At 35.8% G+C, this 12,927-nt stretch overlaps 1 protein-coding gene across 1 annotated transcript; it reads left to right on the top strand.

Moving 5' to 3' along the window:
* Positions 1-11,345: 11,345 nt before the first annotated feature.
* LOC114098513 (olfactory receptor 51H1) lies at positions 11,346-12,296 on the top strand. The gene has a single exon (XM_027942763.2). It carries the CDS (start codon positions 11,346-11,348, stop codon positions 12,294-12,296), a length of 951 nt encoding a protein of 316 aa, XP_027798564.2.
* Positions 12,297-12,927: the final 631 nt, after the last annotated feature.

Here is a 12,927-nt window from a genome sequence, read left to right on the forward strand (position 1 = left end):
AATGCCAAATGAGATACAGATTACAAACATGCTGAATCAAATCAAACCCTCATTATTTTAATTGTCAAATTGTAGTGAAAGCTAAGGAGACAGGAATGAGTAAAGAATAGTTTCCACATTCAAAATTTACTCAACCTAGTGAGAATAAATGAGGCAAGAAGCCAAGGCAAACCTTAATTAAGAACTTCTACTACCTGGAGAAATGGAATACCCATTCCTACCCAAAGGAAAATAGGAAAACAAAAGATAGCTGAGATTTCTGTGTCATTATTTCTCTTTTTGGCTACTAAGCACAGACATTAAGAGTATATCTCTTTCTTTATGGTAAACATCCAGGAATCCCTTTACAATGCTTAACATATTGAATCTCCTCCAACCATATTTTACATATACTTTTATAAGATCTAAATTTTTTATGTCTGGATCACATTTCTTTCTCCAACCAGAATGTCATCTCTTTGGGAACAAAAAAACATATGAGTTGTTCATCTTTATATTTTCTCAGAGACAAGCACAATGACTGGCAATTAATAAAAACTCAATCAATTTTATATTAGATGTACTGACAGATGTTTAAATGACAAAAGTAGATAAAGAATGGATTAGAGAAATATAGACTGGATCTGGAAGTTTTGAGGGAAGAATGATCCATGGGGAAATAATCTCTCTGGACACCCTGAAGATCATCTAGTTAATTGGGAGAAAGATGGTAAATTAAGAGAAAATGAAAATAATTAAGATTTTTTTATACATACTATCCATTTTGGTAACCTCTTTTTGTGTACTTTCAAAAAATCTAGGAAAATTTTTAAATGAGTTTTTTTCCTGTTTTGAAGAAAGGGAAATAGAACATGGTAATTAATGTATCCAACGTAAATAGATAAAAATTCAATATCAGATTTACTAACTCTAAAGTTCATTATATCTTACCAAACTTCAGACCAAAAGAGATGTCAGCCTTATAAGACAATCCAGATAGTTGGATGCTATATTTTCTTCTTTTAAAAACAAATTATTTTTATATAGCTCTATAATTCAAAGGAAGGATAGAGATGAGCATAAGAACCTCGGTCCTCATGGCTCTCTAAAGAATATTTGTGGAGTACAAGTGTGTTTGGAAATGTGTGTAAATGTCTGCATATGTTTGTATTGTGTGTCTTCATGTCTTGGGTGTATGTAGAGGAGAATTCTAGAGTGGAAGAGTAATCAAGGGACAAATTTCCTATAAAGCAGATACCAATTAATTTTTGGTGTTTGAATAGTATCTCATGTCATAAAGGACCAAAAAAAAAAAAAGTCCCCGGATAACGAGAGGTGGGTAGGAAAAGAGAAGGTGACAGAGTCTCACTTTGCTGCTGGAGAACTTGTGTCCTATGAATGGACATGTATAGGCAGGAGGAGAAGCAGCGTGTTCATGTTAAGCTCATACACTCAGGAGCTGCCTGTAGGACACAGCTCATTAAGGTTTTCTCTACATTGCTCACTAACCAGGAAAATGGATTAATGCTTTCTCTCTTCAGGTACAAGTGCCCATCTGACTGATTAGGTAGAAAATAGCATCTGCCCATACATTAAGAAAAGGCTAAGCAAAATTATCTGAAAAAGACCTACCCAGTTCTGTGCCTTCATGATATATAACTCAACATCCTTGTTTTGTGGCATTCTCTTCATTTACCAACTTCTATCTTCTGTTCACTCATCAACACTAGCTGTTATACCTTCCACAATCCAAAACTTTCCCTGACAAATCCAGAATGTGTTAAACTGAAAATTCCCCTCTGCTTCTAATCTTTATCCATCTTAATGCTTGGACATTTACTTTGATTCTTAATAATGAAGCAGAGTGAATATTGATAATTTTTATGTCAAGGTATCTACTCTTCTTTCTGCCTAGACTGTGAGCTTCTTTATAGTTTGAGCATACACTCTTTCTCTCTCTCCATGTTAGCTATGAAAGCAAGATCTCAAACAAAGCAGTTTCAATTAACAAAATTAGCTGCTAAAAATTTGTAGCCACAAGCAGAGAGGTCTGGGTCCTGACTTCTTATCTCTTTGCCCCTTCTTTTCCTTTCTGTTCTCAATCTCCATATCTCAATCTCATCCCTGATTCGTTATACCATTACTACTACCTCTTCACTTGCCTTAGTCATAACTCCCATCTACACATTGCTTTTTCTTCCTCCTGCTCTTCTACTATTCCTCATTTTAAAATTCTTCTCCATTTAAATCTTTCTTGCACTCTCTTTACCTGGTCACATCAGTGGGAAGAACCACCAGCTTCTCTTCAGCCCCAGCACAGAGCAGAAAATAAGCCAGCTCCCATGGTGAGCTCTTTATAGGCAATGACCCAGTAGAGTCACCAGGCAACAGAAGGTAAAGTTGATTACTTAAATATGCTGCTTGGAGCAAGAGTGATGCGACCCATAAGAATATGCTCCTCTACAGCAGCTCAGAAACAGCTTCAAACCCTGCTCCTAGGCCCAAGGCAAACCCCATCTATCAGGGCCTAGGAGAAAGTTCTGGCCTCAGGGACTGAAAATAATAGGAGTCTGTAAAAACAGCCTGCCTGTGTCAGATAACTACACCTATTCCTCTTCCCCCAGCCTCAGGCTACAGAGTCTCAGTCAGAGAGGCTCTCTGAATGTCAGAGCGAGATTAGGATAGGACAGTAAGGATAATTCTTCTGTTCTCTCTTTCCAATATGTGTTCTTCCTAACAGGTCTCATTATCTGTCTAATCATTTCTATCCCCCCACCACAGGAACCGCTCCTATGAAGTCATCCTGAGTCACATTTGCAGGCAACCTACCCTGCAAGCAAAAGTAATCTAACATTTGAAAATCATGTTTTATATATAACTTTATATATGTTATATATAACTATATATGTGTGTATATGTATGTGTGTGTATGTGTATATGTATGTGTATATACACATATGTATATATGTATGTGTATATACACATACACACACAACACTCCCCCCACACCATCTCTCTCTCTCTCTCTCTCTCTCTCTCTCTCTCTCTCTCTCTATATATATATATATATATATATATATATATATATATATCCTTTAAATACATTGTACCAAATTAAAATCAACTTTATGAGTATTTTTTATTATTTCATAATGAGGAAGTGAAAACTCATAGAGATTTTTAATAACTTTGCCCAGCTAAAAGTTAACAAACTACAGAGTCCATGCTTAAGACCATGTCTACCTTATTTCAAAGCAATTGATCTTAAAAAATATGCTACACTACACTTGTTTGTAAATATTTCCATGCATATATTCAGGAAAAATGGTTTCAATATATTATCCTCAATCAACCCATCCTATAGATTGCTTGATTCCCAAGTACATCTGAATTAAGCTTCATGTGAATCAGAATCCAACTCTCTGTTACAGGGAGTAAAGTAATAATCCTGATGTTATCTAATTTTCTATGACTTTTTATACTCCTTGAAACATTTTTGCAACCATATTCTCACTGAATCTGTGCCAAGCACCCTAAGAAAAAGTGCTAATTACAACCAGTATTTAGAAAAAGTAACTAACTCCATAAATTTTACCTCAAATAATGCTCAGAATGATAGGTAAATAACACCCTTTCCTCTGGTTCCATCAGCAAATTTGAGTGACTGAAAATTTCAGAAGAAACATGAAGTTTGGATGAGGACAGAGAGAAACATTTAATCAACATTAATAAAGCAGTTTTCATTGATTTTTCCATTCAAGAAAATACATTATAATCCCACCATATGGTCTGAACCACATTAAGCACTTGGAATACAATGAAGTAGAAAGGTTCCTATTCATATGAATTATTTAGAATAGCAGGGAGGGAACACATCCTGTTAGGTTATCATACTACAGTGCAAGAAACTGTAACCCACCCACAAAAATAATAAAAAAGACAAGAGTGTGGTGGCACACTACTATAAATCTAGCTACTCAGGAGACCAAGACAGGAGGATTCCAAGTTCCAGGTCAGCCTCAGCAAGTAAATGAAACTCTGTCTCAAAAATAAAAATAAATAAGTAAAAAGAACTGGGGATGTAGCTAATTGGTAAAACACCCCTCAGTTCAATGCCCAGTACTACAATCAAAGAAAGTCAGAATAGCTGTACACATTGAAATGAGGTTGAAATTATCCAAAGTATGCATGGAATTCCATATTTTCCCAACTCACTTGATACTCCATGTTTTCATCCTTTGTATATGATATTTCTAACTTTCCTCTCCTGCTTCCAACACCTTAGAAGTATACACTGTTTTATAAGATATATAAATAAATACAGGCACAAGAAAATAAACACCCTGTGTTCAGCACTGAACACTAGAATGATTATAATGGAGCCAGAATAGTCTGGAATTTTGTCTTGAAAAAGTTATTAACAATGACATAAAACAGAAAAATATTTAGCAATAAATATAAATAATATTTCAGTATATGCAACAGCATGGATTCAATTTAAGTACATCATGCTAAGAAAACAGACACAGAAGATTGCATACTAGAGAGTTCCATTTGTATGACACTCTGAAAATAAGAAGAATTACAGGAATAGAGAATGAATCAATGTTTGCCAAGGGGTTGTGTACGCATAGAGGAGTCACCCACAAAGGGGAAATGCGAGGAAATTTGGAGATGTGATAAAATTCTTCGGCTATTTTGTTTTCAGTGGTGGTTACATGACTCTATGCCTTTGTCAAAACTTACAGGGGCATATAACAAAAATCTGTTAATTTTATTGTATATTAATAACTTTAAAATTGTTATATAACATTTTGTTATTAAAAAGTATAATTTTTATTTATTCTGATTTGTTATATATTTGTTATACATGATGGCAGAATGCAATTCATTTCATATTGTACACATAGAGCACAATTTTTCAAGACACTGATTGTACACAGAATATTTTTACATCATTCTTGTCTTATACATGTACTTAGGGTAATGATATCTGACTCATTCCACCATCATTCCTGCCCCCTCATCCCCTCCTTCCCGCTGCCTCCCCATTGCCCTATCTAAAGTTCCTCCATTCTTTTGGGGTGTTCCCCCCAACCCCAATCGCCATTATGCATCTGTGTCCTCATATAAAAGAAAATATTTGGCCTTTTTTGGGGGGAGATTGGCTTGCTTCACTTAACATTATATTCTCGAACTTCATCCATTTACCTGCAAATGCCATGATTTTATTCTCTTTTAATGCTGAGTAATGTTCCATTGTGTATATATACCAAAGTTTTCCTCTCCATTCATCTACTGAAGGGCATGTAGGTTGGTTCCATAAGTTAGCTATTGTGAATTGTGCTGCTATAACACTGATGTAGCTATGTCCATGTAGTATGCTATTTTTTAAGTCCTTTGGGTATAAACTGAGGAGTGGGATAGCTGTGTCAGATAGTGGTTCCATTTCCAGTTTTCCAATCTCCATACTGACTTCCAGATTGGATGTAAAGTATTAATGTAATTAAACTATCTTGCTTTCATCAAAATTATTAGGCAACGACATGATATCTGATGAGCACATGGTGGGAGTCATTATTTATAAAGGCTGTTTACATAAAGTTGATGGCTTTCATCATGTAAAATTTACAATAATTAAAATCTAACATTGACTGATAGATAAAAAAATAAATAAATAAATAAAGTAGCTAGTAGTAACCTATGAGGCTATTTAAATTTACACTTAAATTAACTAAAATTAAATTTAAAATTTAGTTGTTCATTTGCACCAGCCAAGATTCAAGTGCTCAATAATAAGTGCCTAATGATTATTATATTAGTGGAGATAATAGAGTATTTACATTTCTTTAGGAACTTCTATTATGAAGTGCTCATTGGATACTTCTCTGATTTGACTGCAAGAAATAATAGTAGATGTCATTAAGGGCCAATTCTGCTACCAGAGAATACTTGTACAATTCACCATCAGATATGCTTGGTCATGACACTGTACACAACAGGATGGACCAGAAAGTAGATATTGACCATTGATGTGGCTGTGTCCCTGTAGGATGATATTTTTAAGTCCTTTGGGGATAGCTGGGTCAGATGGTGGTTCCATTTCCAGTTTTCCAATGGTGAAGTGAGTTAGACATCATTACCCTAAGTACATGTATAAGACAAGAATGGTGTGAAAATATTCTGTGTACAGTGTCTTGAAAAATTGTGCTCTATGTGTACAATATGAAATGAATTCCATATCAATGGTGCTAAATGCTTCCCAGAGTAATTAATCAGGATCATACAAATGATAGGCACTGGAAGATTAGTGCTGCACAAATATGAGAGAGAGATGTTGACAGTCTTGAGACTCTTCCTGGGAAACAATGCCCCATATTGCCCAGAATGTTAGAATGTAAGGGTTCAAAAGGGTCAAGGTATCTAGGACAATGATGAAGATCCCAGGCAACAGACAATACATGCCATTGACTTGGGTGTCAGTGCAGGCATGCCTCCTGGCTTCCTAATGGAGGTAGTGTGGGTGGGAGAGACATTAGAAGGCAAAATGGAAGACTTTTCATGAGACAATGCACAAAGACCACAGCTCCCAAATTCTGCAGCAGGATTGCTGCTTCAATCTTGCCAATCATGGCAAGAATTCAAAAGAAAGCAAATGACCACATGACAACCAAAGGCACGGACACCAGAACACCTCATTCCACTCACTACCCCCCCCTGCAAAACTGATAACATTATGTTAAGTGAAATAAACCATGGATGACTGCACTCATTTGTGGAACCTAAAAAAGTTGATCTCATAGAAGTTGAGAATAGAATGGTGCCTACCACAGCAGGATGGAGGGGAGGATGGGGAAAAGTTAATCAATGAGTACTTAATACAGGATGATAGAAGCAAGAGATTCTGGTGACTATAAATGGCAGTAATTTAGTGTACATTTCAAAAAACTATAAAAAAGAATTATGAAAGTTTTCACCATAAACAACTGAGAAATATTTGAGGAGATAGATATATTTAACCTGATTTAAATATTATACAATGCATACCTCTGTCAAAAAATCATATTAACTCATTGTGCACAATGCTTTCTTTTAATATAACATTTAAATTAAATGATTAAAAATAGTCAAAAAAAGATAAATACATAAAATTCTACCATACACTCTAAGTCATGGATTTAAAAAGTACAGTTATTTATATCTGAATTTTTGATATCTACTATCAGAAGATGAAGGTACCTAAGAAGGAAAGTAAATGAGATCAAAAGGGACACAACTCCTTGTGGATGATTTAAGGACTGACTCCACAAAGGCACAAGGTGGAGGAACCAGCTGTTCCTGTAATTTTAAGAACTGTCCTATTAACAAAAAATATCATTACATCAAAATGCATTAAAACAAGTGAAACAATCTATATGTTGTAGATTCAATTTATAACCTTGAAAATCCAACAATTTCAAAGAACTTCATGTTTTTTTTGGTTGACAGTGTCTAGACAATCATCCTCTCCAACCAAAAGCAAGAGTGGTCTCCAGCACTATTTTAACAGGGAAAATTTCAACATAATGTCATCATTGAGACTGAGACTAGCTTTAGAGCTAAAAGACCTGTACCAAAATTGGGCTGGAAGAGAGAGAGAGAGAGAGAAAGAGAGGGAGAGAGGGAGAGAGAGAGAGAGAATATACTAGTATAATCAAAATTAAGAAAATTTGAGAGTTGTCAACTGTAGAAAGGATTGAGAGTTCTCAGGGACATCAGGATGGAATGGCCCAAATGGGACTATATTACACCCCTCAAGGGATACTTTCCAAAGTAATCCTTATAGAATCATGATGGTTACATATACCACCAGAGGTTTGAGTAATCTTCATAAGTGCCCTGCCTGTTAGTCTCAGTAAAGGACAGAGCCAAAGTAATGCTGACTTGGAGCACAGACCTTTTTCATACCATATATACATAGGAAATTCTGAGTAGGATTATTTATGTTTATTACTTTATTAAATTCTCAAGGAAATTCTAGAAAGAGAGATGATCAAGACAGATGAGAATATTCTAGAGTGTTATTCATTGTTGTAAAACTAAGAAATAAAGACAAGGTAAAATATGAGTGTCATTATTAGGAACCAAAGAAGACATTGTGTAGGAGAGGACATAGTGTGTAGAAAAATATGAAATAAAAATTAGATGGAAAAAGAATAAACAGAAATTTCATTAGATGATAGAGAAAATAGAGGGCTAAATAGTTAAGAAAATAAATGAGAAAAGTTGGAGAATGGGGATAGGAATGAGGGGGGGAAATGGAGAAGATGGGGAGAATACATTAAGATAAAGAAAATCAGACCAGCAAATGGTTAAAAGGGAGGGGAAAACAAGAATGAACTATTTGCATTGAAGGACAGTGCTTCAGCTGGCCCTGCAGACTTAAGAGTTCATGATTTTTCAAGAGTTTCCCAAGAAAAATAACCAGTGCGGATGAGCCAACTGATCATTCCCAACTGAAACCCATTAGAGTTGTTTTGAATGAGGGATCAACAGACCTGAAGAAGCATGGTTCCACCTACCATGTCAAGTATATCAAAGCTCCTTCCTCAAAGTACAGCAAGAAGATTAGAAGCACAAAGCCAGAAGCATAAAGTGCTTGCTTAGATTTGGCTCTGGTTATTTTTTGGAGAGAAGCCTGAATTCTCTTTACAAGAAACAACACAACGTTCGTAAGTGAACTCCACTACTTTTCAAGATTCCTAACATATCGAACAGAAAATAGTTTCTTTGTAATCGTGTGTCCCAAACAGCAAATCCTTATCCTACAACAGAGAAACCATGAGCAGAAGAAGTGGGCAAGCCATCTGGTTGAATGGGTCTGATCCCCTTCTAGACTGAGGTCCCTAGACCAGCTCTTAAGACTTTTTTTTTTCTCTCTCTTTTCTCACAAGTACAAATGTGAGATAAAAGATACTACAGTACCTCTCAAAAATTTCCCACTTAAGTTGTAATCTGTGGCCTTTTAGAAGAAAAGGTTTTTTCCCCCTAATTAATGGTTTCCAATCATTATGAAAAAGATCAAGGAGATGTCTGCAGCTTGTCAAGACTCCTTGAAAAAAGAATGACATTCAATTATCCATATTCATTCATTTTTTTGTTTTCTTATTCAACTCGTAAGCAAATGCTCATATAAGCTTTGCATGTGCTCAAAGAGGTGATGAATAAAAAATATTTTCTTCATGTGAATTTAATTTTTAGGGAGAGAGAGAGAGGAAGAAGAAGAAGAGAGAAAGAGAAATTTAATAAATATTTACATAAGGTACAATTAACTATATTCATTTATAAGAAGAAAAAGTCCAGAATGTGAAAGCAGCATACCAAGAAGTCTTAAACTACCATAAATACTTAGAAATAACTTACTTAAGAAGGACAGATAGGCTAGGAAAAGGGAAACATTAGAAAGAGTAGGAGAAAGAAAAAGGAACTGGGGGAAAATTTTGTAGAAAACCTATATCAAGCTGGGCATGGTGGCCCACACCCACAATCCTAGCTACTCGGGAGGCTGAGGTAGGAGGATCATAAGTTCTAGAATCAGTTTCAGCAACTTATCCACATCTCATCTCAAAAAATAATAAATAAGTAAATTAAAAAGTACTGGAGGGGAGCAGGAAGGACAGGGGCTGTAGCTCAGTGGTAGAGTACTTGCCTAGCATGTGTGAGGCACTGGATTCCATTCTCAGTACCACATGTAAATAAAATAAAGGTCCATCAACAACTAATATATATATATATATATATATATATATATATATATATATATATATGAATGAATATATATATATATATATATATGAATGAATATATATATATATATATATATGAATGAACTGGGAATGTAGCTCAATAGTAAAATTCCCAGTAGCAAAAAAGAAAAAGAGAAAGAAAGAAAGAAAATATCAGGGAGTATCTTAGTGAGATCCAGGAAATTAAAGACTACAAATGTGGCTGCATTGAAGAGACCAAAGCACCAGGTGTGTTGTTGAACACCTGTAATTCCTGGGGCTTGAAGGCTGAGGCAGGAGGATCGCGAGTTCAAAGCCAATCTCAGCAAAAGCAAGGTGCTAAGCAACTCAGTGAGACCCTGTCTCTAAATAAAAAAAAAATAGGGCTGGGGATGTGGCTCAGTGGTTGAGAGTTGAGTTCAATGCCTGGTAACCCCCCCACCAAAAAAAAAAGAGACCAAAGGGAAATCAAATAGTATAAAGTGGTGCTAGAGAAACAGCTTGGGGCTGAATTATGCTCACCCTGAAGACTAATGTAGATATTTAGGACTCTAAGTACATTGGAAGCCTCTGAAGTAACCTTTGTTATAATGAATAAATCAGATTTCTAAAACATATTCTGAATGAATAAATCAGATTTCTAAAATGTATTCTACAGAATGAAGAATCTATTGAGAAATGGCACTAGTGGATACAGAAAGATCTATTATGGGAATCTGAAAGAAGTAAGCTATAACATTTATTAGTTATAAAAATAGGAAGAAGAAATACAGTTTATATGCTTTAGAGACAAGTATGAAAATTGTTTAAATATTGGTAGGATGAAGGAAGAGTTTCCAGGAATAACTTCCAAACTCCTGATGTGTTAGAAGACTTTCAAAATAAAATCTGTGTGTATGATACATTCTTGTGTATCTTATATGAGGTTGTGTATGGGTCAGTAAATTTTATTCTGTTTTTTACTATCTTAAAACGAAGTTAGGAAAAATAATGTTTTTGAAATACATGAATTAAATGTGACTATCTGCACATGTAATTCATTACAAATATAGTTCAATAAATGCCTAGGCAATGTGTATGTATGTATGTGTGTGTGTGTGTATGTGCGTGTGTTCTTTTTTTAAAAATATAGTCACAGAGACTTATATGATGTGGATTTGTGTTGGCAGTGGTATTCTGTATCGGTGTATGTGTGGTGATGGCATTGAGTTAAGTGAGATTTTAAAGTTACTATTATTTAACTAAATGCTCTGTTATTAAGTCCTTGGATATGGCTGATTCTTTTCTGCCAAACTTTGAGGATTGCCAAAGGAGAAGCAATCCAAATTCTCTCCTGTATGAACCCTGGGTTTTCAGTCTCATCTCAGTTTTTCAGAACAAGTTAAATTCAAGAAAAAGGAGGCAATTACATGCAACTCTCTTAGGAAGCAAAAATATAAACCAGAAAGTGTCTTGACTCTGGTATCTAACCTAATTCTTCCCTCTGTTTTTTTTTTTTTTAATCTGTGTACTCATTTACTTATCTCATATGAGAAAATAATTTCAATTTAGGAGCTGTGAGCTAAGTGGGAGAGTCCAACTTCATCCAGTACTGAGAAGACCATGATGAACTTGAGCACATCACAGGCCAATCACCATAGTTTCATTCTGACAGGTATCCCAGGGATGCCAGACAAGAACCCATGGATGGCCTTTCCACTGGGATTTCTCTACACTCTAACCCTCTTGGGGAATGGTACCATCCTGGCAGTCATCAAGGTGGACCAGAGTCTCCATGAGCCCATGTACTACTTTCTCTCTCTCTTGGCTCTGACTGATGTTAGTCTCTCCATGTCCACCTTGCCAACTATGCTCAGCATCTTCTGGTTTAATGTCCCTGAGATTTCCTTTGATGCATGCATCACACAGATGTTCTTTATCCATGGTTTAGGAGGAGTAGAATCCGGAGTTCTAGTGTCCATGGCCTTTGACAGATTTGTGGCTATCCGAGACCCACTACGCTATGCCTCCATCCTCACCCATGGTGTTATTGGAAAGATTGGAATAGCTGTCCTCACCCGGGCATTCTGTGTGGTCTTCCCTGTGCCATTCCTTATAAAGCGACTGCCCTTCTGCCATTCCAATGTCTTATCTCATTCGTATTGTCTTCACCAAGATGCAATGCGGCTAGCCTGTGCCAGCACCCACGTCAACAGCCTCTATGGCCTCATCATCGTCATTCTCACGCTGGGGCTAGATGCCCTTATCATCCTCTTTTCTTATGTACTCATCCTGAAGATGGTGCTGAGCATTGCCTCCAGAGCGGAAAGGCTCAAAGCCCTCAACACTTGTCTTTCTCACATCTGTGCTGTGCTTCTCTTCTATGTTCCTCTCATTGGTGTCACCATGATCCACAGGTTTGGGAAACGCTTATCACCAGTAGTGCACACACTCATGGCCAATGCCTACCTGCTACTTCCCCCTGTGCTGAACCCCATTGTCTACAGTGTGAGGACCAAGCAGATATGGAGACGGATCATCCATGTGTTCCAGGGGAGAAAAAACAGGGCTTAGTGGGACAGAATCACATGTAAGATAAAGAAATTGACCCTGAAAAAGTTAATAGTTCCATTTTCAGCACTTACACTGCAATCAAATTTTGCACATCTCGTAAAATGTGGGGTTGTTGAGGCTCATGGGAGAAGATACAAAACTAGTCATTCTTGTTCTGCATATATTGTTTTGGAATGCATGCATTTTGATACATGGTATCACAAAATCCAGTTTAATTAAGGAACATAGTAATTTTTATTCTTTGGAATGGAGATGAACATCACTGATATAAAATTATATGTTTATACAGATAACACTTATGTTTATTATTGTAATGTTAAGTAATATTTTCCTATAGTTATCAATAAATAATAATTACATCAAGAAAAATTCAATAAGCCCTATAGTTCTACTGAAAGACTGAGTATATGGAATATTTCATTTTTAGATAGAGAAAAGAGAACTGTTATAGGATCAAGCACATTTATCTATGTTTCTAGATATTTAAAGAGTGAAGGGTGTCTATGATGAGATTAAATCAGATTCTATTTGTGGTTACTTAATACATACCTTTGCTTTTAAGTAGTATCACCTCTCTATAGAGTTAACATAGTTCTAGTTTTTGTCAAATACTTAGTATACTAATACACAT

Source organism: Marmota flaviventris, chromosome 9 (assembly GCF_047511675.1).
Source record: "Marmota flaviventris isolate mMarFla1 chromosome 9, mMarFla1.hap1, whole genome shotgun sequence".
Lineage (NCBI taxonomy): Eukaryota > Metazoa > Chordata > Mammalia > Rodentia > Sciuridae > Marmota > Marmota flaviventris.